At 45.0% G+C, this 25,662-nt stretch overlaps 1 protein-coding gene and 1 long non-coding RNA gene across 3 annotated transcripts in view; one reads left to right on the top strand and one right to left on the bottom strand.

Annotated features, from left to right (window-relative positions):
• Nucleotides 1-1,419: 1,419 nt before the first annotated feature.
• Nucleotides 1,420-15,454, bottom strand: LOC104975866 (uncharacterized). Its single transcript, XR_815407.4, has 2 exons — nt 11,273-15,454; nt 1,420-1,712 (listed from the first exon to the last, which is right to left on the bottom strand). It is a non-coding gene; the product is annotated as an uncharacterized lncRNA (long non-coding RNA).
• Nucleotides 15,369-25,662, top strand: part of USP31 (ubiquitin specific peptidase 31) — an 83,470-nt gene continuing 73,176 nt past the window's right edge. Inside the window, exon 1 of one of the 2 annotated variants that reach the window (XM_002698023.4) lies at nt 15,369-16,184. In XM_002698023.4, the coding sequence (XP_002698069.2) occupies nt 15,561-16,184 (624 nt within the window). In that variant the 5' untranslated portion in view covers nt 15,369-15,560. Of the gene's footprint in view, nt 16,185-20,282; nt 25,194-25,662 lie in introns of those variants that run through there. The other variant, XM_024985423.2, reaches the window with a different exon arrangement.

Here is a 25,662-nt window from a genome sequence, read left to right as displayed (position 1 = left end):
TTGGCTTTTAAAAAAAATATGGTAAAAAAACACTCTTCATTTTGCTAAATGAGTTGTGATGGTTAATTTTAAGTGTCAAGTTGACTGGGCTAAGAGCTGCCCAGGTAGCTGGTAAAACATGATTTCTGGGTGTGCCCGTAAGGATTAGCATTTAAATCAGTAGACTGAGTAAAGATCCACCTTACCAGGGCAGTTGGGCATCACCCACTCCATCAAGGACCTGATTGGAACAAAAAGGTGGAGGAAGGGTAACCTGGATATTTTTTTGCTTGAGCCAGGCTATTTAACGTCTCCTGCCCTTGGACATCAGCACCCTGGTTCTTGGGCCTTCAGATTTAGACTGGGAGTTAAACCATTGGCCCCTGAGATTCTCCAGCATTTGGACTCAAACTGAATCATGCCACCAACTTTCCTGGTTCTCTGGCTCACAGACAGCAGATTGCAGGACTTTTCAGCCTCCGCAACCATGTGAGGCAAATCCAACAATAAATCTTCTTATACACACATATCTATTCCATTGGTTCTGTTTCTCTGGCGACCCCCTAATACATGAGTGTTTTGGTACCCTCTTAAAGCTGGTGTCCAAGGTGACTGTCTCACTTGTTCCACCCTATGCCCGGCCCTGCCTTTGGGATGCACAGAGCTGTCAGATTGTTCCAGAGATTCACTCACTTTTGTGCCAAGGGGTGAGGTTGATGACAATGGCTTGCCTGTCCTGTGTTCCCCAGCCTTACATTGGTGGGGCAACTGCTACATTTCCACTTCCCAATCAAAACACTCAGAGTGGCTTCTGTTCTTCTGATGGAACTTTGATTTACACAGTCTATCACTGACTGTATGCTCTTGTTTTTTTTTTTTTCTAGTTAGAGTATAATTGCATTGCAATGTTGTGTTAGTTTATGCTATACACCAAAGTGAATAAGCTATATGTTTACATATCTTAACCTCTCTTTTGTAGGTTTATATCTTTTTTATTTTCTTTATTCCCTTTCTCTCCCCTCATCTCCCTCCACACACACACACAGACACACACACACACACATCCTACTTATTGGTTATGATTCTCTAGTATCCTGAGTAATACAAAGCATTACTTGATATCAACATGACTTATCTGAGTGGTGTTAACCTTCATCACTTGGTTTAGGAAGTGTCTGCCGGGTCTCTCCATCACAAATTTACTATTTTCCCTTTCCCACATTTTGTTCTTTGGAAGCAAGTCATTAAGTCTAGCCCACACTCAAGAAGTACATGCGCTTAAAAAGAAAACCTCATATCATTGCAGCAAGTAGAAAATTAGTGTTGCCACAAACAGAAAGTGAATGTAAAAACAAATGGAGGAAAACAAAATGATGCAATTGAAATCTATCTAGACAGGTGTTCAGTTATCCAATCATAACAAATCACCCCACAACTTAATGGATTAAAACCACATAACAATTTATTTTGCTTGTGAATCTGTAGTCTGGGCAGGGCTTGGCAGGTAAGACTTGTCTTTGTTCCATGTGTCTCAATGGGTGGAAGGACAGAAGGGTGGGGGACCCTTTTCTGAGTGCTCACTTATGTGGCTGGCAAATTGGTGCTGGCTGCCAGCTGGAGTTCAGCCAAGGCCCAGGGCTCAGGGTCTCAGGCATGACCACTTTCCATGTGACCCTGCCAGTGTGGCTTGGGCTTCCTCACAGCATGGTGGCTGGGTTCCCAGGGTGAGCATTCTGAGAGAGAGAGAGAGACAAGAGGAAGGTATATAGCTTTTATGATATGGCCTCAGAGTCACATAGTTTCACTTCTGCTGAACTCTCTTAGTCAAGGCTGTCACAAAAGTCATCAGGTTTCAAAAGGGAGGGGACGTAGATTCCACCCTTGATGGGGAATAGCGAGGTTCTCAAAGAGCGTGTGGAATAAGAACCACAAACTACCCGAACTGTGCTGCCTGCTGAAGGCTCTGAACTTGTTTCAAAAGGGAGAGAAAGAAAGAGATTAGCAAGTGGTGGAGGGGTTTACAAAATGTACTAGTACCATGGGGAGACTTTTCCTTTCAAAAGGAAATGAGTAACAGGAACATACTTTCTTATCATGTATTTCTGAGTCGGTAGAGCTACCTTGAACTTGCATTTCCTTGACACATGAAGACTTTTCATGCCTTTGTGTCATTACACGTGTGACCATGACCTTTTTTAATTAATAAAGATGTGCTTGAGCCTAGTTACAATGATTTGAAATTCCCTGTCGAAAACTAATTATGTTTGTTGTTGTTGTTCAGTCGCTGAGTCGAGTCAGACTCTGCAACCCCATGGACTGCAGCACGCCAGGCTTCCCTGTCTCTCACTATCTCCTGGAGTTTGCTCAAACTCATGTCCATTGAGTTGATGATGCCATGCAATCAACTCATCCTCTGTTACCGCCTTCTCCTCCTGCCCTCAATCTTTCCCAGCATCATGGTCTTTTCTAATGAGTTGACTCTTCACCTAGGTGACCAAAGCTGGAGCTTCAGCTTCAGCATCAGTGCTTGCAATGAATATTCAGGGTTGATTTCCTTTAGGATTGACTGGTTTGATCTCCTTGCAGTCCAAGGGACTCTCTAGCGTCTTCTGCAGCACCACAATTCAAAAGCATCAATTCTTTGGTGCTCAGCCTTCTTCATCATCTAGTTCTCACATCTATACATGACTATTGGAAAAACCATCACTTTGACTCTACAGACCTTTGTTGACAAAATGATGTCTCTGCTCTTTCATACACTATCTAGGTTTGTCACAGTTTTCCTTTCAAGGAGCAAGCATCTTTTGATTTCATGGCTGCAGTCACCATCTGCAGTGATTTTGGAGCCCAAGAAAATAAAATCTGCCTCTGTTTTCATTTTTTCCCCCATTTATTTGCCATAAAGTGATGGGACTGGATGCCATGATATTAATTTTTTGAATGTTGACTTTTAAGCCAGCTTTTTAACTCTCCTCTTTCACCTTTATCAAGAGGCTCTTTCGTTCCTCCTTACTTTCTGCCATTAGAGTGATATCATCTGTATATCTGAGGTTATTGATATTTCTCCTGGCAATCTTGATTCCAGCTTGTGCTTCAACCAGCCTGGAATTTCACATAGCGTACTCTGCATATAAGTTAAAGAAACAGAGTGATGATATACAGTCTTGACATACTCCTTTCCTAATTTTGAAGCAGTCCATTGTTCCATGTCTGGTTCTAACTGTTGCTTCCTGACCTGCATGCACATTTATCAGGATGCAGGTAAGGTGGTCTGATGTTCCCATCTCTTTAAGATTTTTCCACAGTTTGTTGTGATCCACACAGTCAAAGACTTTAGCATAGTCAATGAAGCAGATGTTTTTCTGGAATTTCCTTGCTTTTTCTATGATCCAGCTGCTGCTGCTGCTAAGTCACTTCAGTCATGTCTGACTCTGTGCGACCCCATAGATGACAGCCCACCAGGCTCCACCATCCCTGGGATTTGCCAGGCAAGAACACTGGAGTGGGTTGCCATTTCCTTCTCCAATGTGTGACAGTGAAAAGTGAAAGGGAAGTCGCTCAGTCGTGTCCAACTCTTAGCGAGCCCATGGACTGCAGCCTACCAGGCTCCTTGGTCCATGGGATTTTTCCAAGCAAGAGTACTGGAGTGGGTTGCCATTGCCTTCTCTGATAATCCAGCAGATGTTGGCAATTTGATCTCTGGTTCCTCTGCCTTTTCTAAATCCAACTTGTACATTTGGAAGTTCTCAGCTCATGTACTGTTGAAGTCTAGGTTGAGGGATTTTTGAGCATTACCTAGCTAGCATGTCAAATGAACGTAATTGTATGGTAATTTGAATATTCTTTGGTATTGACCTTCTTAGGATTGAAATGAGAACTGACCTTTTCCAGTCTTGTGGCCATTGCTGAATTTTCCAGATTTGCTAACATATTGAGTACAGCACTTTAAGAGCATCATCTTTTAGGATTTTAAATAGCTCAGCTGGAATTCCATCACTTCCACTAGCTTTGTTCATAGCAATGCATCAATCTAATACTTCACTCTGTATGACAATCTTTACATCTATCTGTGTCTCTGCAAATGGCATTATTTGTTTTTATGGCCAAGTAATATTCCATTATATATATACACTACGTATCACATATATACCACAGCTTCTTTATCCATTTCTATGCCAATAGACATTTAGGTTACTTCTATGTCCTGGCTATTGTAAGTACTGCTGCAATGAATAATCAGGATGAATGCATCCTTCAAATTATTGATTTCCCCAGATCTATGTCTAGGAATGGGATTGCTGGGTCATATGATAGCTCTATTTTTAGTTTTTTAAGGAATCTGCTTACTGTTCTCCATAGTGGCTGTACCAATTTACCTTCTCAACAACAGTAGGAATCCTTTTCACCACACCCTCCTCAGCATTTTGTCTGTGACCTGTTTGGCTTCCCGACTTCATTCACTATATTCTGAATTCCTAAAGCATAGGAGCCAGGTGTTGCTTGTAATGGTAAGTTTTTGGCTACTTTTATCTCTGCTTGTAACACCCCATCTTCACACTGTATTTCCTATCTGTCCAATTCCTATTCATCCTTAAAAACCCAGGTTTGCGGAACTTCCCTGGCAGTCCAGTGGTTATGGCTCCATGCTTCCAATGCAGGGGGTGCAAGTTGAATCCCTCATTGGGTAACTAAGCCCCCACATGCTGTGGGTCTGACAAAAACAACAACAACAACAACGAACAACCCAGATTGCCTAACACTTTCTGTGTGCTCTGTTTTACTTTCTCCTCCCAATTGAATTATTAACTTCCTCTCTGCTGTCACAGGTATGTCCATGACGATGTCCAGGTGTTATCGTATAATTTATTGGATGGTATGTCAGTCTTTAAAGGCAGGGAATAAGTCAAATTATCTTTGCTTTAAGCCAGTTCCCCAGAACCAGACCAGAGATGAGAACTCACGTCTAAGTTTTTGAGGAAGGGCTCTTACAAGAAACTCATAAGGTATGAGGGATCAGGTCATGGAAAAGGAAGACATGGAGCAAAGATGGGATTTGGAGCATGGTCTCAGAAAGGGTGGGTTTCCTTGGTGGCTCAGTAGTAAAGAATCCACCTACCAATGCAGGAGACTCAGGTTGGATCCCTGAGTTGGGAAGATCTCCTGGAGGAGGAAATGACAACCCACTCCTGTATTGTTGCCTGGGAAAGCCAAATGGACAAAGGAGCCTTGTGTGCTATGGTCCATGGGGTCGCAAAAATGTCGGACTTAGTGACTTAAAAAAACCAACCTGGAACGGGCACTTTCATCCTAACCCTGCAGGTAACTTTGGATGTAAGTTATGTCTCAGAATTCATGATGATGAAGGCAGAAAAGCTGGCTTCCATACTGCTGCACTCAACAGTCACTGGCTAAGGGCCATCCTGGCTCCAGGCACGTCCTCTCTCTATGCATGCAGATGGGGCAGGGACGGTAACCCGAAGGCAGAGGTCAGAAGAGAGTCCCAGGTGCAGCCATTCAGGGCAGAGCACACAGGTGGGGGGACTGGCACACAGAAAGGGCCAAAGCATCCCGTGCATCTGGGTGGGGCACTAATAGTGCCTGCCACAACCCTGGAGCTTAGCGACTGTCTGGGCAAAGAAGGACTGGGGCAGTGGAGGCCATTGCCACACACCAGTGATAAGAGAGTCACAAATGGAGGTTCCATGGTTCTGAGCCAAAAAAAAAAAAAAAAAAAAAGACTCTTAAGATAATCTTTGTAAGACTATGCTAGGAAATTGGAAAACAAGTGTGATTTTCTAGCAAAATAAAATGACTAAAATTAATTATTCAAGAGAAGAAAATTTAGACAGACCAATATTTTTTTGAAGTATAGTTGATTTACAATGCTGTGTTAATTACTGCTGTACAGCAAACTCATTCAATTATATGGATATATACATTCTTTTCAAAATATTCCTTTTCAAATGGTTTATTATAGATATTGAATATATTCCTTTGTGCTTTACAGTAAGATCTTGTTGTTTATCCATTCTATATATAAAAGCTTACATCTGCTAATTCCAATATCTCACTCCATCCTTCCCCAACCCCCTCACCCTTAGCAACCATCAGTCTGTAACTCAATGTCTGTGATTCTGTTTCTGTTTAATAGATGGGTTTATTTGTATTATATTTTAGATTCCACTTGTAAGTGATATCATACGGTATTTGTCTTTCTCTTTCTTACTTCCCTTAGTATGATAATATCTGGCTGTCTCCATGTTGCTGCAAATGCATTATTTTGCTCTTTTTTAGTGGGTGAGTATATATGCATTACATCTTCTTTATCCATTCATCTACACAGAGCAATATTAATGGATGGAAACTAAAAACTATTTCAAAGAACTCTCCACCCTACTAGATCCAGAGAGTAAATGGGAGAATTCTTAAAACCTTTGAAAACAAACACATCATTTAAATTGTTTCAGAGCCTAAGGAAAGTAAAGCTGCTTCGTGGTTGTTTTTTTTTTTTTTTTTTTAAGCTGGTAAAGGTGAAACCTGACCAGGATAGTCCACACACACACATACACAGACTGCAGGCTGGCTTTCTTACAAAAATAGATTTAAAATTCTATGTAAAATAGTAGCAAGTAGATAAAGCAAGATATTTAATGCTGTCAGCAAGACATACCATGAGTAGGTTACAGTGGACATCTGTCACTTTTGCTGCCTAGATTTGAGTAGTCCTCCTTTTGGAGGAAATCTCAAGATGAACAGAAGGCAGCTCTTTATCCCACTATGGAAGCTGTAGGAAGATACGGTCCTCTTCCTAATTTCCAGGAGCTAGTAATCAGACGTAGGATTTAACCCAGCCAAATGGATACTTTCACTTCAGGCTTAGAATTTTCAAGATATGATAGCAAAAGTTCAAGACAATCAGAAATTATTCAGGATTGTTTGTATCTGGTATAGCAGAACCAGGACTTCCCAGGTGGCTCAGAGAGTAAAGAATCCACCTGCCAATTCAGGAGACGCATCCGATCCCATAACTTCATGGGAAATAGATGGGGAAACAGTGGAAACAGTGTCAGACTTTATTTTTCTGGGCTCCAAAATCAGTGCAGATGGTGACTGCAGCCGTGAAATTAAAAGACGCTTGCTCCTTGGAAGGAAAGTTATGACCAACCTAGATAGCATATTGAAAAGCAGAGACATTACTTTGCCAACAAAGGTTCGTCTAGTCAAGGCTATGGTTTTTCCTGTGGTCATGTATGGATGTGAGAGTTGGACTGTGAAGAAGGCTGAGTGCCGAAGAATCGATGCTTCTGAACTGTGGTGTTGGAGAAGACTCTTGAGAGTCCCTTGGAGATCCAACCAATCCATTCTGAAGGAGATCAGCCCTGGGATTTCCTTTTTTTTTTTTTTTTACATTTTATTTTATTTTTAAACTTTACATAATTGTATTAGTTTTGCCAAATATCAAAATGAATCCGCCACAGGTATACACGTGTTCCCCATCCTGAACCCTCCTCCCTCCTCCCTCCCCATACCATCCCTCTGGGTCGTCCCAGTGCACTAGCCCCAAGCATCCAATATCGTGCATGGAACCTGGACTGGCAACTCATTTCATACATGATATTTTACACGTTTCAATGCCATTCTCCCAAATCTTCCCACCCTCTCCCTCTCCCACAGAGTCCATAAGACTGTTGAATACATCAGTGTCTCTTTTGCTGTCTCGTACACAGGGTTACTGTTACCATCTTTCTAAATTCCATATATATGCGTTAGTATACTGTATTGGTGTTTTTCTTTCTGGCTTACTTCACTCTGTATAATAGGCTCCAGTTTCATCCACCTCATTAGAACTGATTCAAATGTATTCTTTTTAATGGCTGAGTAAGACTCCATTGTGTATATGTACCACAGCTTTCTTACCCATTCATCTGCTGATGGACATCTAGGTTGCTTTCATGTCCTGGCTATTATAAACAGTGCTGCGATGAACATTGGGGTACACGTGTCTCTTTCCCTTCTGGTTTCCTCAGTGTGTATGCCCAGCAGTGGGATTGCTGGATCATAAGGCAGTTCTATTTCCAGTTTTTTAAGGAATCTCCACACTGTTCTCCATAGTGGCTGTACTAGTTTGCATTCCCACCAACAGTGTAAGAGGGTTCCCTTTTCTCCACACCCTCTCCAGCATTTATTATTTGTAGACTTTTGGATCGCAGCCATTCTGACTGGTGTGAAATGGTACCTCATAGTGGTTTTGATTTGCATTTCTCTGATAATGAGTGATGTTGAGCATCTTTTCATGTGTTTGTTAGCCATCTGTATGTCTTCTTTGGAGAAATGTCTATTTAGTTCTTTGGCCCATTTTTTGATTGGGTCATTTATTTTTCTGGAGTTGAGCTGTAGGAGTTGCTTGTATATTTTTGAGATTAGTTGTTTGTCAGTTGCTTCATTTGCTATTATTTTCTCCCATTCTGAAGGCTGTCTTTTCACCTTGCTAATAGTTTCCTTTGTTGTGCAGAAGCTTTTAAGATTAATTAGGTCCCATTTGTTTATTTTTGCTTTTATTTCCAATATTCTGGGAGGTGGGTCATAGAGGATCCTGCTGTGATATATGTCGGAGAGTGTTTTGCCTACATTCTCCTCTAGGAGTTTTATAGTTTCTGGTCTTACATTTAGATCTTTAATCCATTTTGAGTTTATTTTTGTGTATGGTGTTAGAAAGTGTTCTAGTTTCCTTCTTTTACAAGTGGTTGACCAGATTTCCCAGCACCACTTGTTAAAGAGATTGTCTTTAATCCATTGTATATTCTTGCCTCCTTTGTCAAAGATAAGGGGTCCATATGTGCGTGGATTTATCTCTGGGCTTTCTATTTTATTCCATTGATCTATATTTCTGTCTTTGTGCCAGTACCATACTGTCTTAATAACTGTGGCTTTCTAGTAGAGCCTGAAGTCAGGTAGGTTGATTCCTCCAGTTCCATTCTTCTTTCTCAAGATCGCTTTGGTTATTCGAGGTTTTTTGTATTTCCATACAAATTGTGAAATTATTTGTTCTAGCTCTGTGAAGAATACTGTTGGTAGCTTGATAGGGATTGCATTGAATCTATAAATTGCTTTGGGTAGTATACTCATTTTCACCAGCCCTGGGATTTCTTTGGAAGGAATGATGCTAAAGCTGAAACTCCAGTACTTTGGCCACCTCATGCGAAGAGTTGACTCATTGGAAAAGACTCTGATGCTGGGAGGGATTGGGGGCAAGAGGAGAAGGGGACGACAGAGGATGAGATGGCTGGATGGCATCACTGACTCGATGGACGTGAGTCTGAATGAACTCTGGGAGTTGGTGATGGACAGGGAGGCCTGGCGTGCTGCAGTTCATGGGGTCGCAAAGAGTTGGACATGACTGAGCGACTGATATGATCTGATCTTTCCCAGCTGAGCCACCAGGAAAGCCCAAGAATACTGGAGTGGGTAGCCTATCCCTTCTCCAGCAGATCTTCCTGACCCAGGAATTGAACCAGGGTCTCCTGCATTGCAGGCAGATTCTTTACCAACTGAGCTACCAGGGAAGCCCCTCTTTTTTAAGTTAGCTGAAAGTAGTTTGTATTGTTTGCTACTAAGAACTTTTGATGGGTATACAGGTCAAAGGTAAAAACAGCATATGCTCATTTCTGTGGATGCCCAGAGGCATTTGGTAAGCTTCAAGACCCATTTCTGATAATAACTTTTTCTGAAGTAGAAATAAATGGATACCACTTTAATGCAATAAATAATATATATCTCAAACCAAAAGCAAGCATCATGCTTAATGGTGAAGCATAATGTCAGGAACAATGCAGGCTTTCCCACTCTCATTGCTATTACTTAACAGAGTTCTAGAAGGGCAATTAGACAAGAGAAAGGAAAAGATGAGGTACAAATATTTTAAAGGAAGAGGCCAGGTTATTATTTCATGCACTGATATGAATTCCTGAAAAGCCCAAGAGAATCAGTTGAAAATTATCAGAAACAACTAAAGTACATCAAGATGGATGGTTACAAAAATAATTTTTCCCTAGAGATGAAAAGCAGAAAATATAATGGCACAAAAATATCCTATTCATAATAGCAACAAACAGGTACAAACTTCTTAATGTTATGCAAACCTATGGAAGGAAACTAGTACTCTGAGAGCCCTTGTCTAACTTCTAAAAGATATATTTTATTCTCAGGAAAGATGATAAATATTATGATAATGTCAATTTCCCTCTAAATTAACCTATATAAATTAACCCCCCAAATAATTACATTCATTTGAGAGAATAAGTGAACAAACAATAAAATACTAGGAGATATTACCCTACCAAATATTTCAATACATTCTGTATCTATATTATCATGGAATATAAAGACACCTCAACAAGAAGAGAATTTTAAAAATTTAAATGCACTGGGTCTCCGTCATGATATGTGAGATTTTTTTTTTAGTTGCAGCAGGCAAATGCTTAGTGAGGCATGTGAGATCTAGTTCCCTGACTGGGAATTGAACCTGCACTGGGAGCATGGAGGCTTAGCCACTGGACCACTAAGGATGTCCTGAGAAGAGAATTTTTTTAAAACCCTACATGTATATGGAGTTTGACATGTGATAAAAAGTGATATTTCAAAGATCATAAAAAAAAATGGTACTTGGACAACTGGCTAGCCATGTGGGTGGGAGAAAAGGCAAGATCCTTACCTCATTTCTTATACAAAAATAAATTCCAGATGGAGCCAACATTACAACTAAGAAAAAGGAAAAAAATAGAAACCGTAAAGTACTAAATGAAAACACAGATGAGTAATCTTTTGATTTTAGTGTTCCTAAGCATGTAAAAAACTTAGACATCTTTAGAGCAATAACTGATCAATCTAACTTAGATAAGGTAATTTAAACTCACTATTTGATATAAAAACACTGCAAAGATGGTAAAAGATAAATAACCAAACGAAATTGCATAGACTAAGGAATAACTCATATACAAAGGGCTTTCACTAATGACTATTTATTAAAACACCAAAGAAAAATAGGCAAAAAATGCATCCAGGTAAATCACAGCAGCAAAAATACAAATTGCTGATAAAAAGGCACAACTACTCATTTTTTGGTTGCAAACAATGGAAGCTGATAATGGTTAGTTTCAGCAAGGAAGAAATTTATAGGAAGCCTATCAGCTTAGCTTACAGAATCAACAGAACTGGAGAAACAGGCTTGGGCAGAAATGCAGGGAGGCAGATTCCAGTAAGAACTTGCCACTAGAGCAGTCAGCTGGACACTCACCGCCACCATTCCAGGCACTGCCACCACCAGATCTTTTGTAGACTATAGAGCCGCTGCTGCTGCTGCTGCTAAGTCGCTTCAGTCGTGTCCAACTCTGCGATCCCATAGACAGCAGCCCACCAGGCTCCCCCGTCCCTGGGATTCTCCAGGCAAGAACACTGGAGTGGGTTGCCATTTCCCTCTCCAATGCGTGAAAGTGAAAAGTGAAAGTGAAGTCGCTCAGTCGTGTCTGATTCTTAGTGACCCCATGGGGTGCAGCCTACCAGGCTCCTCTATCCATGGGATTTTCCAGGCAAGAGTACTGGAGTGGGGTGTCACTGCCTTCTCCAAAGGAGGTGCTATGGTTCCCTGATTTCTTCAAAGCACGTGACAGCCATGGGATTCCAAGTGGTCGGACAAGCAAGGAGAACCAAAAGGAGGGCCCAGGCAAAGTGTCGCATTTTGCCCAAGAATGCAGTATAAAGAAGGGGGGCAGGTGGTACACTTCCTCTGGTCTTTGACTACTCTCCGTTTTATACACTGAAAAAAAGAACTCGTTAGTACTCACAGTCTGCTAGGCATGCATGGCAGTAAAGGAAGAGATGATGTTCCGGAAAGCAACTCTCAGGACAGTCACGTGGACAAAGTTCATTGGTGGAGAAGGCCAATGGTTGTTTGCAGCAATCCAGTCTGGACCAATTCCGGAGCTGTCTTGGGTATGAATTCTCCAGCTCTATTTAAAGTAGCTCAGTGTCTCAGTTCGGGTTCCCCTTAGATTAGAGCCTGAGACAAAGACCTGGGTGCAAATAGTCTGTTTGGGAGCTGATTCCGGAAGCAGGACTGTGAGATTAGGAAGAGTGAGACGGGGAAGTAAACAAATCCAGAAAAGGGAGCCTCACGGAACCAGCTAATATGGAGGACAATTGGGCTCAATCTTGCTGGAGACTCTGAAGAACTCTGTTGGATGCACCCCACAGCTGCCCATTCAGAGGATGGGAGGCGGGGGTGTTTTCCCACCAGCAGGTAGTTCCCACTGGTTGAAGGTTGCCCCTGCTCAGGGGAAGAAGGCTTATTAATTCAACTCCACCTTGCGAGTTCCCTGGCTTTAGGGAGACCTCTCAAGCAGACAAACAAAGGAACAGCAGGTGTCTGAAGTGTGGTGGTTGGGGTGTGTGTGTGTGTGTGTGTGTGTGTGCTGTCACATGGCAATGACTTACACAGTTTATAGCTGTGGCTGAAATTAGAGCTGGGCTCAGGGCATAAGATGTGAGGGATGAAAAGCTGTTGCTATGCTCAGTTTCATTCTAAAGTAGTTTATTCATTCAACCAAACATTTATTAGAACCATGGTCAGTGCTGGGTATCTATGGTCAATAAAACAGAGCTAGTCCCTGCCTTAAAAGCTGACAGTCTTTTGCAAATTTTGAGCAAGTGTGATTTGTGCTATGCACGTGAGTTCAAAATGGAGATGTGCTTTAAAATAAAAAACCAAAGCAGCAGCATAGGGAAGTAACCTAACTTCCAAGTTAGATTGACATCTACAGAGACCAAAACACCAAGACCACTCCCATATACTAGAAACAAGCAAGCAAGCAAACAAACCTTCAACATACTGGCCCAATATTGTGATACAATGTTGTCAAACTGCTTGAAATTCCACCACAAGCTACTTCCCCCCTCATTTTTGGTCCCTCCCTGGTTTGAGGGCTATTGTGTTCACACTTTAGTATGAAGGATCAGACTGCTTTCTTCCTGATGTCCAGATGAGCTCAAGATGCAGTGGGAATGGAGGTGATTTGGGGACTAGGGGGACTAGTGCGAAGAACCCACTGAGTGTCACCATACGAGTCCTGCTTAATACTCGTGGGAGGTCAGAGGCAAAAGCCATTTACTCCAAAACATGGTGTAAAGTGGGATTTAGGTTTTACGAAGGGACAGGCTCTCCTTTTCCTGATTTCTCCCTTCTGCAGTAATCAGGACTCGGGCGAAGAGTTAGCAAAGAGGAGAATCTACAGAGGTCATAAACCAGTGTACTGGGCATCACAAAGATGTACTTTTTTTTTGCATTGTTTTTTTCCTTTATATATATATATTTTTAAAGTAAAAAAACAATCTACATAGAAAATGGACAAGACACATGGAAACATTTCACCCAGGATGGCAAATAGGCACCTGAAAAGATATTCAGCAGTACCAGGTAGGAGGACAATGAGATACACACCTATTAAAACAGTTAAAAGGAAAAACAGTGACGGTACCAAATACAGGCAAGAATGTGGAGAAACTTGTTCTCATATATTGCTGGTGGGCAGGTAAAAGGGTACAGTCACTCTGGATAAAAAGCTAAACATACACTTATTATGTGATCCAGCAAATGCATTCCTGGATATTATCCCAGAGAAATGAAAACAAGTGTTCACACAAAAACCTGTGTATGATTATTCATAGCACTATTATTCAGTTCAGTCACTCAGTCGTGTCTGACTCTTTGGGACCGCAAGAACTGCAGCACGCCAGGCTTCCCTGTCTATCACTGACTCCTGGAGCTTGCTCAAACCCACCTCCATCAAGTCAGTGATGTCATCCAACCATCTCATCCTCTGTCGTCCCCGTCGCCTCCTGCCTTCAATCTTTCCCAGCATCAGGGTCTTTTCCAGTGAGTCAGTTCTTTGCATCAGGTGGCCAAAGGATTGGAGTTCAGCATCAGTCCTTCCAATGAATGCTTAGGACTGATTTCCTTTAGGATTGACAGGTTTGATTTCCTTGCTGTCCAAGGGACTCTCAAGCGTCTTCTCCAACACCACAGTTCTAAAGCATCAATTCCTTGGTGTTCAGCTTTCTTTATAGTCCAACTCTCACATCCATACATGACTACTAGAAAAATCATAGCTTTGACTAGATGGTCCTTTGTTGGCAAAGTAATGACTCTGCTTTTTTTTTTTTTTTTTTTTTTTAATTTTAAAAGTAGACTTTTCACCTTCCTTTAAAGAATCATATGATCTGAGCCCTCATTTCTGCATGGAAACAACTGGCTGGAGGTGAGTGGCAGTCACCCCTTTAGAAGGATGTTGATTTGCAATTTGCCAGTGTCCCCACCGTTTCTTATATTCTCTCCAACACTGAGTTAAGTCACTTAAAGTAGTAATGGTCAATATGATGATTGAAACGCCAAAATTCTTTACTCACTGATATGCCCTTCTGATATTTGTGTCTGTGACCTTTTGTTTAGAGGTCAAGTCTAGGGGCTTTGGAACATACTTGGGTTTGAAATGGGTTAAGACTCTACCAAACTCAAAGGGGACAACAGAGGATGAGATGGTTGGATGGCAACACCATCCAACCAATGGACATGAATTTGAGCAACTTCGGGAGATAATGAAGGACAGGGAAGTCTGGTCCCTTTTGCAGTCCATGGGGTCACATAGAGTCAGGCACGACTTACTGACTGAACAACAACAACAATCTCAAAGCAACTGAATGGAAGATTGAAGGAGATACTGCACTGCTTAGCACAATGCTTGTAACAGCAGCTACTCTCAGCACCCACTAATAAGAGAGCAAGCAGAAACCGTGTTAGCTTCACACGTCGTACTCCCAGTGTCTAGCATGGTGCCTGGCATATAGAGTTCAACGGGGTCTGGGAAGAAAGGTAAGTGGCGCCGTAAGACATGCCTGCCGAAAGGTGTTAGGCTCTGCGATGGCGTTCGAGGGGCATGCAGACGGTCGGGGTCCCTCGGGAGCCGGGCGGGGCTGGCTTGCCCAGGATCCGTCAGGACCATGTCCATCAGCTCTTTCAGGATCTAGTTAAGAAGCGGCATTCTCATCCATCCACTTTCCCAAGGCCTTCACCATCACAGCAGCCAAGACCGAGACCCGCCCCGAGGGTCCACCACGCTGCGCGAGCCGAGCGCTCCCCGGCGGCGCCTGGACCTTGCCCACACTAGACATGGCCTCTCTCGGGCTTCATGCAGAAGGACCGCGCCCGGAGCCGCCAGTCATTGCATTTGACTGAGGAGGCAGCTCCGTTCCCTCAGTCAACATGGCGGCCGCAGCGGCTTCAGCGCAGGGCGGGCAGCCCTGGAGGCGGGTCACGTGAGCGACCCAGCTGGGCGGATCTCGCGCGCACCCGCCCGCCCCGCCGGCCGCGGCTGGCTAGCTGGCTCGCTGGCTTGCTCGGCGGCGCTCTGAGGTGTGTGGGGCATCAAGTCCCCCGGCCCGGTGAGGCGCGGCGCGGCGGGATGCGGCGGCGGCCGTGGCGGGGCCGCGGGCCGGGCGGGCGGGCGCGGTGATGAGCGTCGGCGGCCACCGCCATGTCCAAGGTAACGGCGCCCGGGCCCGGGCCGCCGGCGGCGGCGGCGGGCGGGAAGGAGAAGCGCTCCTTCAGCAAGCGGCTGTTCCGGAGCGGCCGCGCGGGCGGCAGCGGCGGCGCCGGGGGCCCCGGGCCGGCCGCGCCCTCCTCGCCCTCGTCGGCGCGCTCGGTGGGCAGCTTCATGAGCCGCGTCCTCAAGACGCTGTCCACGCTTTCGCACCTTAGCTCCGAGGGCGCCGCCCCGGACCGCGGTGGCCTCCGCAGCTGCTTCCCGCCCGGGCCGGCCGCCGCGCCCACGCCGCCGCCGCCGTGCCCGCCGCCTCCCGCCTCGCCCGCTCCGCCCGCCTGCGCCGCGGAGCCGGTGCCCGGGGTGGCGGGGCTCCGGAACCACGGCAACACGTGCTTCATGAACGCCACGCTGCAGTGTCTCAGCAACACGGAGCTCTTCGCCGAGTACCTGGCGCTCGGCCAGTACCGGGCGGGGCGGCCCGAGCCCTCGCCTGACCCCGAGCAGCCCGCGGGCCGCGGCGAGCAGGGCCAGGGCGAGGTCACCGAGCAGCTGGCGCACCTGGTGCGGGCCCTCTGGACCTTGGAGTACACCCCGCAGCACAGCCGCGACTTCAAGGTGAGCCCTTGGGCAGCCGCCCGCTCAGGGCTTCCTTCCCCGCTTCCGTCGCGGCCGAAGGACTGATGCTCTGGGTGCCTAAAGAAAGAGGAGTGGGCGCGAGTCCGGGCATATGGTGCGGATTGCAAGGAGAGCCGTTCACTCATTGATTCATCGCGCATTTAAGGGCTTGCTGCGTGCGGTGGGCCCAGGGGAAGGATGGAACAATGGGCAAGACCGTCCGGTTTCCTGGAAATTTATATTCTTGGGGATGGGAATGTTGAGCTTGGGTTCAGATAGATCCTTGTTTTGCCACTACAAGCGGTTGACCTCGGGCAGGTTTCTCAGCCTCTCTGGGCCACAGTTTTCTGCTCTGGTACTTACTTCATAGATGGTTGTGAGCGGCTTACAAGTTGGTATGTTGGGTTGTGAGCTGCTTACAAGTTGGTTTGTTGGGTTGAACCCTATGAAGTTACCCATTGTTGACCGTTCTGTCTTACAGATTGGCAGTTTTATAGGCTTCAACCTGGTACGTAAAGTGTTTCCATTGTGTGTAGTACTATGAGTGCTGCCATTATTATTTTTATTATTAAAAAGTTTTATTATTAATAAGTTAACGAGGTAATGTCAGATAGTGGTTTGAAGGAGGTACAAGCTGGCGATGTGACTCATGTGCTGGCGGGGTACATTACATGGGAAGGGGAAAGGATTAGGGCGACTTCTAGGAGGAAGTGACTTTCTGAGACTTGAGTAACCACAGGGAGAGCCCTCCTTGAGGAGCTCCGGGGAGAGCCGTTCCCAGGAATAAGGAAAGTGCGGACGTCCTGAGATGGGAAAGAACTTGGTGCACTTGATCGAGAGGGTAGCTTTGGGATGGGCGCACTTTTTCTGTAAAGGGCTACATAGCAAGTGTTTTAGGCTCTGCTGGTCAAAATGCAAAATCAGGGATAGGAGGTAGTTACTTATATAACAACAGAAAACACATTTCTACTCTTTTTTTTTTTTTTTAACTGCCTAAAATAAAAAAACATGATAATTGAATACAGTATTTTGTGATACAGCTCTACCAAGGAAAAGAATGGGACTTTTTTTTTTTTTTTTTTTCCGGAGAGGACAATGATTAGCTTAATTGGAGTTCAAAATTAATGTTCCCTGTCATCAAATTGATTGCAAATATTCATCTCTACAAACTATTCTTCGCTCGTGGGCTGTACAGAAACAGGCAGTGGGCTCGATGTGGCCCTTGGATCTTTTGGGTGTGTGAGAGCCGAGAGCAGAGTGAGTGGAGGGCTGGGGCCAGATGGTGTAGGATCATTTAGGCTGTAATAGGAAATGGATTCTTATTCTAAGCAAAAGGGAAAGATGATTTGGGATTGTTGGGATGATTTGGGATTCAGGTGAGAAACGGATGTAAATAGAAGGAAAGCACACAGTAAGAAAGTTAATTCTTTTTCTGTTCTCTTTCTTTTTTGATCATGCCAAAGAGAAAGTCTCAGCTTGGTGATAGCACGTCTTTAACAGTTCTTGCTCACTCCCCCATCCTTTTTTTTTTTTTAAATAACAGAACAAGCTTCCAGTTTAAAGACTTGAGTAGGCAACAGTAGCTAGAATTGAATATGTTTTCATTGGATTTGTTTTACATTTGTCTTCTATTTGTGGCAGATGGTACTGGCTTTCCGTTGGTGCTATGAAGTTTCTTTCTAAAATACATCTATTTAAGCAAATGATTTGATTAAAATATAAAAGGGTCAGCTATCTAAGGAATCAGCTCTTGGTTGAGGACCTACTTTCTTGCTTTGGAACAACATTCTCCTCCTCTTTTAATACATTTTACTTACATTTTATTTATGTTTCTCTACCCTGTTTTACTTAAAAAAAAGTGGTCGCTATTTGATCTTGGAAATTTGAATGGAAATACTTGACAGGGATAGGGACTGGAAAAAAAAGAGATTCATGTCAGAGATCTCAAAATAAGAAAATAGGAGGGAACGCCAGCCCACCAGCTACTATCAGTCTTTTTCTTTTTGCATGTGCCTGAAAGTAGCCACAGCAGTTGCCAACTTTGCAAGGTCATGGCCCAGTGTCTTAAATTTGGTTTTCTATTCCAAAATGTGAAAATCAACTTATACAGCGTTTTTGTATGTGAACATTTTCATTGCTTTTTAAGAGGTTGTGTTCACTTTTTTATCCATTAAGAAGCGATCACAGAAATGGGTCAATAATTCTGGAAAAGTATGCTTTGGCAAAGTTGAACAGATTCTTAGAGACCCTATTTTAAAAAAATGTAATCTTCTGAGCCCGTAGTAGATTTCACTTTGCATGCATTCATTCAGTGAGTTAGGAATGCGTTTAGCCTAGAAAGAGCGAACCCCAATGAGGGTTCCTTAAGCAGTGTGTGCTGTGCTTAGTTGCTCAGTTGTATCTGGCTCTTTGCTACCCCATGGACTACAGCCTGCCAGGCTTCCTTGTCTATCAGCACCTCCCGGAGCTTGCACAAACTCATGTGTCCATGGGGATTCTCCAGACAAGAATACTAGAGTGGGTTGCCATGCCCACGTCTAGGGTATCTTCCCAACCCAGGGATTGAACCCAGGTCTCCCGCATTACAGGCGAATTCTTGACCGTCTGAGTCACCAGGCAAGCCCAAGAATACTGGAGTGGTTAGCCTATCCCTTCTCCAGGGGATCTTCCCGACCTAGAAATCGAACCAGGGTCTCCTGCATTGCAGGCAGATTCTTAACCAATTGAGCTACCAGGGAAGCCCTTGCCTTACGCAATAAAGATGCTGAATTAGCTCACCTGTGAAAAGTCTAGAGCTAGGTGGTTCTCAGGTGGTGCAGTGACTTTATGGGCCCACTTAGAACCCAGACCGCTTCTGTGTTTCCATTCTGTTGTTCTTACTGGCTGTTTTTCCTTAATGTTTGTCACCTCAGGGCATTCTACCCAGGCAAGGCAGGAAGTCATTAGGGAAATAAAAGTTCCTCCAGAAGCCCCCTCCACAGGCTTCTGCTGACATCTCATTAACTATAATCATGTTGCTTGACTGCCCCTGGCTGCCATGGAGGCAGGAAGGTGGAATGTGATTTTCCTGGCTTAATAGAAGAGAGGAGTAAAGGAGGGGGTTTTCTCTTAGGCGGCCTACCAAAGTGCCTCACCTGCCTCATGCCAGGCACTCTCACTTGCGGAAGACTCTGCACCTGTGAAAAACAAAGACCGTGGAACAGGAAGCCAGTGGATGCTGACATACCAGTCACCACGCCCCCCTCACCTGTTGGTGGCAGACATCGCTGTTTGAGGCCGATTCGTTTCTCTCGAACTCACATTCAGAATCCTGCTGAATTCTGGGTTCCAGGCAGCCACTACCAGTTGACAGAGGAGATAAAAAACAATTTACCATCTTGAGATAATTTGCCTTGCGAGCGCAAAAAAAAATGCTTAATATGTCTTTGAATGTATTTTTGTTGACTTACGATTTCAAGTTACTAACAATTTTGTTTGTAAGATTTTCAATTAGGAGTCTAACTACATTGATTTCAGCCTTAGGAGCTTGCCAGGAAAACAGATTTTTGGTTTTGGGTAAGCTGGATGGTTGTTAAGGTTGGATTTTCATTTTCCAGAATGAAAGAAGTTGAGTGGTCCAATCTTGGTAAGCTTTAAGAAACTTCTCTAGCAGCCACTTATATCTTTTTCTCTTTTTGCGCAGACATTTTTCTCCTGCTCTTACAGTAGTGGTTCTCAGCCAGGGCACTTCTGCCTCCCCTGTCCCCCCAGTCCTGGGGACATTTGGTGATGTCTGGAGACCCATACTTGGGTGTCACAGCTGGGGTGGGGCTGCTGCTGGCAACTAATGGGGTGATTCCAGGTTTGGGGCTGTCATACAACATGGGTTTCCCAGGTGGCTCAGTGGTAAAGAATCCACCTGCCAGTGCAGGAGACACGAGAGACACAGGTTCAATCCATGGGTCAGAAGGAGCCCCTGGAGTAGGAAGCAGCAACCACTCCAGTATTCTTGCTTGAAAAATTCTGTGGATAGAGGAGTCTGGCAGGCTACAGTCCTGGTGCTGCTGCTGCTAAGTCACGTCAGTCGTGTCCGACTCTGTGCGACCCCAGAGACGGCAGCCCATCAGGCTCCCCCGTCCCTGGGGTTCTCCAGGCAAGAACACTGGAGTGGGTTGCCATTTCCTTTTCCAATTCATGAAAGTGAAAAGTGAAAGTGAAGTCGCTCAGTCGTGTCCCACCCTCAGCGACCCCATGGACTTCAGCCTTCCAGGCTCCTCCATCCATGGGATTCTCCAGGCAAGAGTACTGGAGTGGGGTGCCATTGCCTTCTCCTGGGCTACAGTCCATGGGATGGCAAAAAGTTAGACATGAATGAGCACACACAAACACACACATCATACAACATGTAGGACAGTATCCCTCAAAAAGGATTATCCAGCCCCACATGTTAATAGTGCTGAGGTTAAGAAACTGTTGGAGAAGTATTTTGAATTTCCTTAGTGCAAGTTTTCCTTCCTTTCCCAGCCTTTAATGTTGTCTTGTTACTTTTTCTTCTCTGTTTGCTGCAGCTCTAGAGTAAAAGTTAGACTTTACTGGCAGGATCCTTGGATCACTGTCTTCTTAGTAAAACTGTGAGGGTAAGTAAATCATTTTGAAACTTGAGTGCTCAGTGTTCTAAGAGAAAATAAGTGTATTGTCCTAACTTTCATAGGATGCTCACTTGGGTGTTCCAGGTTTGTACAGATGCTCTCTGATTTCTAGTACTCACTGCCCTTTTGCAGTAAGTGAAAGGCGGATGGTCATCTTTCAAGTAACAAAGATAGGTTTTATAGCAGCAGTTTTCAAATTGTGCTTCCAAAGAACAACTGGAACAGAGTGATCTACTGATAAAAGAACTATGGGGGACTCCTTCCAAATCTGCTGTAAAACAAAAAGTAATTGATGAATCGAATTTTCTCTCCTACATTTTTCCCCTTGAACTTTGGTGCCTGGTAGTGCTTATTTATTAGTGAGAGTTCTTGGGTTACAAAGGGAGTATATGTGTATAAATGGTTGCAAATGGAGTGTATGTGTATAAATGAGTAGTGGCAGACAAGCTAGCCATCAGGCTTCACTGGCTCAGATTCACAACTTACTTTGTCACAGACTTATACTAGGGAGCTCTGGTTTTATGTACAGACCTATGGTGAAAGTTTTCCTGGTTGTATGGAGTGGTTTAGTACCTTGACATCTCACAGTGGTTCCTAAGAAGTAATCTGACTTCAGGGTGTCCCTCAAATTGATTTGAAAAGTAGGAAACAAAATGAAATTGTGTTGATCACCTTCCGATTTATGTCAGTATTAAATAGAAAGACTGTCTCTTCCTGGCCTGTTTCCTTGTCTGTCAAACGCGGTCACCTCTGTTTATGAATTCCAAAGCTTTGAAGGAGAAAGGCACTGAGATTGTCATCAAATTGTAGACTTGGAAGAAGACTCGGGTGAGGTGTGAGGGATCCTCAGCCTTTCTGGGTGAGGAGACTGAGGCTCACCTGCTGGCTAGAGGCTGGGGGAGAGTTCTGACTGCGAGTTTATCACCACCCGCCACCCCCCATGCCGGTCGGAGCTCTGGTTCTGTGTCTCTTTATCAGCACAGCCACTGAAACAACAGGTCTCAACGTAAAATGTACCAACAGGCCGGGTGGACATGCTGAAACATGTAGCATTTTTTCCCTCTAAGCTTGCAGTGCCAAATCGTAGTGAAAATAAGGTCAGCTGCAGCTAGCTGTATGCATGTGCTCTTGCTCCTGAGGCTTCGGTACTTTTGGAAGTCTTCCTTAAAAAATTGGCCTCTCAGACCATTTAAATGCATATAACAGACACATCTTCTGGTGGATGGGCTCGCAGTCCCCATAGAGTCCTGCAGCTTACTTTCCTCTATGTCCCTATCCTGGACTTGAAATTATATCACAGATAGCATAGCTTTTATTGTCTTTTGTTAATAACATCCAGCTCCTTGTTATTCTTTTTAACAGTTGTATAGATGCCCTGGTGGCTCAGATGGTAAAAAATCTGCCTGCAGTGCGGGAGACCTGAGTTCAATCCCTGGGTCAGGAAGATCCCCTGGAGGAGGGCACAGCAATCCACTCCAGTGTTCTTGCCTGGAGAATTCCATGGACAGAGGAGCCTGGCCCGCTGTAGCGGGTCCATGGGCTTGAAAAGAGCCGGACATAACTTCATGGCTGGCACACACAATGGAAGCCCACTCATGTGTTTTGGTTGTATAGTTTTTAGCCAGTCTAGCCAGTCCTTCACCATGGATCTAGTCTCCCTTTCTAAGGAGTAAGTCTTGGCTGTGGTGTTGCTGAGACAGAGGAAACGTGCGTTTACACCGATGATGGCCCTCTCCAGACTGCCCAGTCAAAGCCTGTGCAGGACAAGACTGACCCATCCATGCTACATGCTAGGGCCTCGCCCCTGACATATGCTTCCTCTTACAAGTGGCTGCCCTATTCATTAATTTTCAAACTTACTTTCTTTCACGTGGGTCAGGCTTGTTCTCTGGGTATGCCTATTCTCCACGCTTCTTCAGCATGTGGCTCTCTCTCCAGTACATGCCCAGCTGATGTGTGCAGCTTCATGAGAAAGTGCAAGGAAAGCGTAAAGACGACTAGTTGGGGAACAGAGATACACAGGGCAGCTGTGGAATTTGCTGACTTACACCATGTTTACTGAGCAGTTATTGTGTACAAAGGGACTGGTTTAGGGGAGGGGTTGGGAATAGAGGATTAAGTGTGAGGATTCTGGGACAGAGTTCTAGCCATCAGAGACCTTACCAGTATTATAGGGAAATTTTTAAAAAATTGTATTGACTGGTAAAGTTTGTGGGGCGGTTCAGAGAATGGTGAAATTGTGGTGAGCAGAAGTGTAAGTAGAAGATTCATTCATTCATTGCCGGCTGTTAAGCTTCTGCGAATGTATGAATGTATGGAGCTCCTAACTCATGTCACATGCTGCGCTAGTCATTGGGTACACGTGCATGTTCTGTTGTGTCTGACTCTCTGCGACTCCATGGACTGGAGCCAGGCTCCTCTGTCCATGTGATTATCCAGGCAAGAGTACTGTTGTGGGTTGCTGTTTCTTTCTTCAGGGGATCTTTCTGACCCAGGGATGGAACCCTCATATCCTGCATTAGCAGGCAGATTCTATACCACTGAGCCACCTGGGAGCCCCAGTCATTGGGTATATAGGGGTAAACCAAACAGCGTAGTAATGTAAAAAAGGGTGCCGGATCCCATGGTCCATTCCTTCCTGAAACTATTATTGTTACAGAGGAGGCAGATGTATTCATCAGCACACACTGGTAAATGTGAAATTTAAAATTTATTAGAGGACTTCCCTGGTGGTTCAGTGGTTCAGAGTCCGCCTGCCAGTGCAGAGGATACAAGTTTGATCCCTGTTCCAGGAAGATCCTACGTGCAGCGGAGCAACTATGCCTGTGCACCGTGTCTGTTGAGTCTCCTCTGGAGCCTGGGAACTGCAGGTCCAGAAACCTGTGTGCTCTAGAGCCTGTGCTCTGCAGCAGGAGAGGCACCCCAGTGAGTGCATCTAGAGAGCAACCCCTGCTCACTGCAGCTAGAGAGAGCTCTCACACAGCAGCGTAGACCAAGCACAACCAAAAATAAATACAAAAGTAAAATAATTAGAGCTAAGAAGATAAAGCTAAGGTGTATGAGAGAGAGTAATGACCAGGTAGGGAGATTAAAATGTATTCAAAAGGCCCTGCAGGGGCAGGGCTGGGGGTACATTTGAAAGTCTTGACAGGCCTTTTTCATGGCTTAGAGAGCTGGGTGGGGCATCTGATAGATGAAGCTGGAAAAGGGGGCTGGGTGTGCAGAGGTGGGGCCTATAGGACCCCCTTGTAGGGCAAGAGGAAAGGATTAGGTTTGATTCTAAGAGCAGTGGGGAGCTGTTGCAGATTTTAAGCAGAGTTCTGGCATGATCTTGAAATGTAAAGTGATCACGTTCTGAGTCTGAATAGTTAACACAGACTGGAAGCAGGGAGGCCAGTTAGGAGGCTTTGCGAAGGTAAAGCTACCTACCGGTGGGGCATAGGATGGAGAACCAGGTGGAGTTGAGATGTATCTGGAGGTAGACTCGACGGGACTTGCTAAAGGATTGATTCCAGGGAAGGCGCTGAGGCAGAGGGGAGCAGTCAGGGTAAGTCCCTGGTATTTGTTTTGAGCAGCAGGGTGATTACTGGTGCTGTGCACTTACTTGAGGAGCAGCAGCTCTGGAGTTCAGTTTCAGATGGGTTAAATAGGACACTCGAGAGGTGTCTAGTTGGCAGGTGGATAAGGGAGTCTGGTGTTCAGAAGATCGGGGCTGGCTAGAGATAAAGATTTGGGACTCATTGGTCTGTAGGTGATATTTAAAACTGTGGGAAGTAGCTTAGAAATGGGATTTGAAGATAAATAAAGCTTGGTCCATTAAAGGAGAGAGAGATGCCATTTCAGACTGTTGGGGAATAATCTGAGTAAAGGCACAGCGTCTGGGGTAAGGAGGCCCTGGGCTCTCTGCTGCAGGGGCCTGGGGTTTGGAGCGGTTTTCCCAGCCTTGGCCCTGTTGACATACCTGGCATTATTGGCTGGGTGAGTCTTTGCTGTGGGGGCTGTCCTGGTGTTGCAGGATGCTGAGCAGCGTACCGGTCCTCTCCCCACTAGGCGCAGGTAGTACTCTCCTGCCCCCACCCCAGTCGTGACAATCTAAACTGTCTCCAGACTTTGCCAGATGTCCCCTGGGGGGCAAAATTGCCCCTGGTTGAGAACCACTGATTGGGTGACAAGGGGAATTAACTGTAGATGGCTGAGGAGGTGAAAGGGGAGAGATTAGGTGTGGCCATGAAAGCCTGCCACAACTATTTAGCCTTGAGGCAGTAGTCAGCAGTGATTCAGTGGAGGCTTCTTGAGCTGGGCAGACTCTGGTTTGATGGAAAAAGAGGTTTCAGAAAAATGGGTCTGATGGTGAGCAAAATTGAATACAATGGAGGAGAAGGTAAGGGTTTGGAGAAGGCAGTCACAGAAGCCACGTGAGGTGGAGGAAAGGGTGAATCCAGAGACATTTTGGAGGATGTCGTGACATCATTAAGGAGACTCCATTAGGGCTTCCGTGGTGGCTCAAATGGTAAAGAATCCACCTGCAGTGCAGGAGACCTGGGTTTGATCCCTGGGTCCAGAAGATCCCCTGGAGAAGGGACTGGCTGCCCTCTCCAGTATTCTTGCCTAGAGAATGCCATGGACAGAGGAGCCTGGCAGGCTGCATTTCTTTAAAATACAGAGTGTGACACGACTGAGCGATTAACACCAGCTAAGAGATGGAGAGGCAAAGGAAACACCAGGGTCAGACCTGGGTGATGGAGACAGTAAGGGGAGCGCTGGCAGAGATGGAGCAGTCCAAAAAGGGGCACTGAGGGCAGAGAAGATCATGACTGTAATTTGAACATGTGGGGTTGGGGTCATGGGAT

Source organism: Bos taurus, chromosome 25 (genome assembly GCF_002263795.3).
Source record: "Bos taurus isolate L1 Dominette 01449 registration number 42190680 breed Hereford chromosome 25, ARS-UCD2.0, whole genome shotgun sequence".
Lineage (NCBI taxonomy): Eukaryota > Metazoa > Chordata > Mammalia > Artiodactyla > Bovidae > Bos > Bos taurus.
The sequence above is the reverse complement of the archived record's forward strand: the minus strand, read 5'-3'. Positions and strand labels throughout refer to the sequence as shown.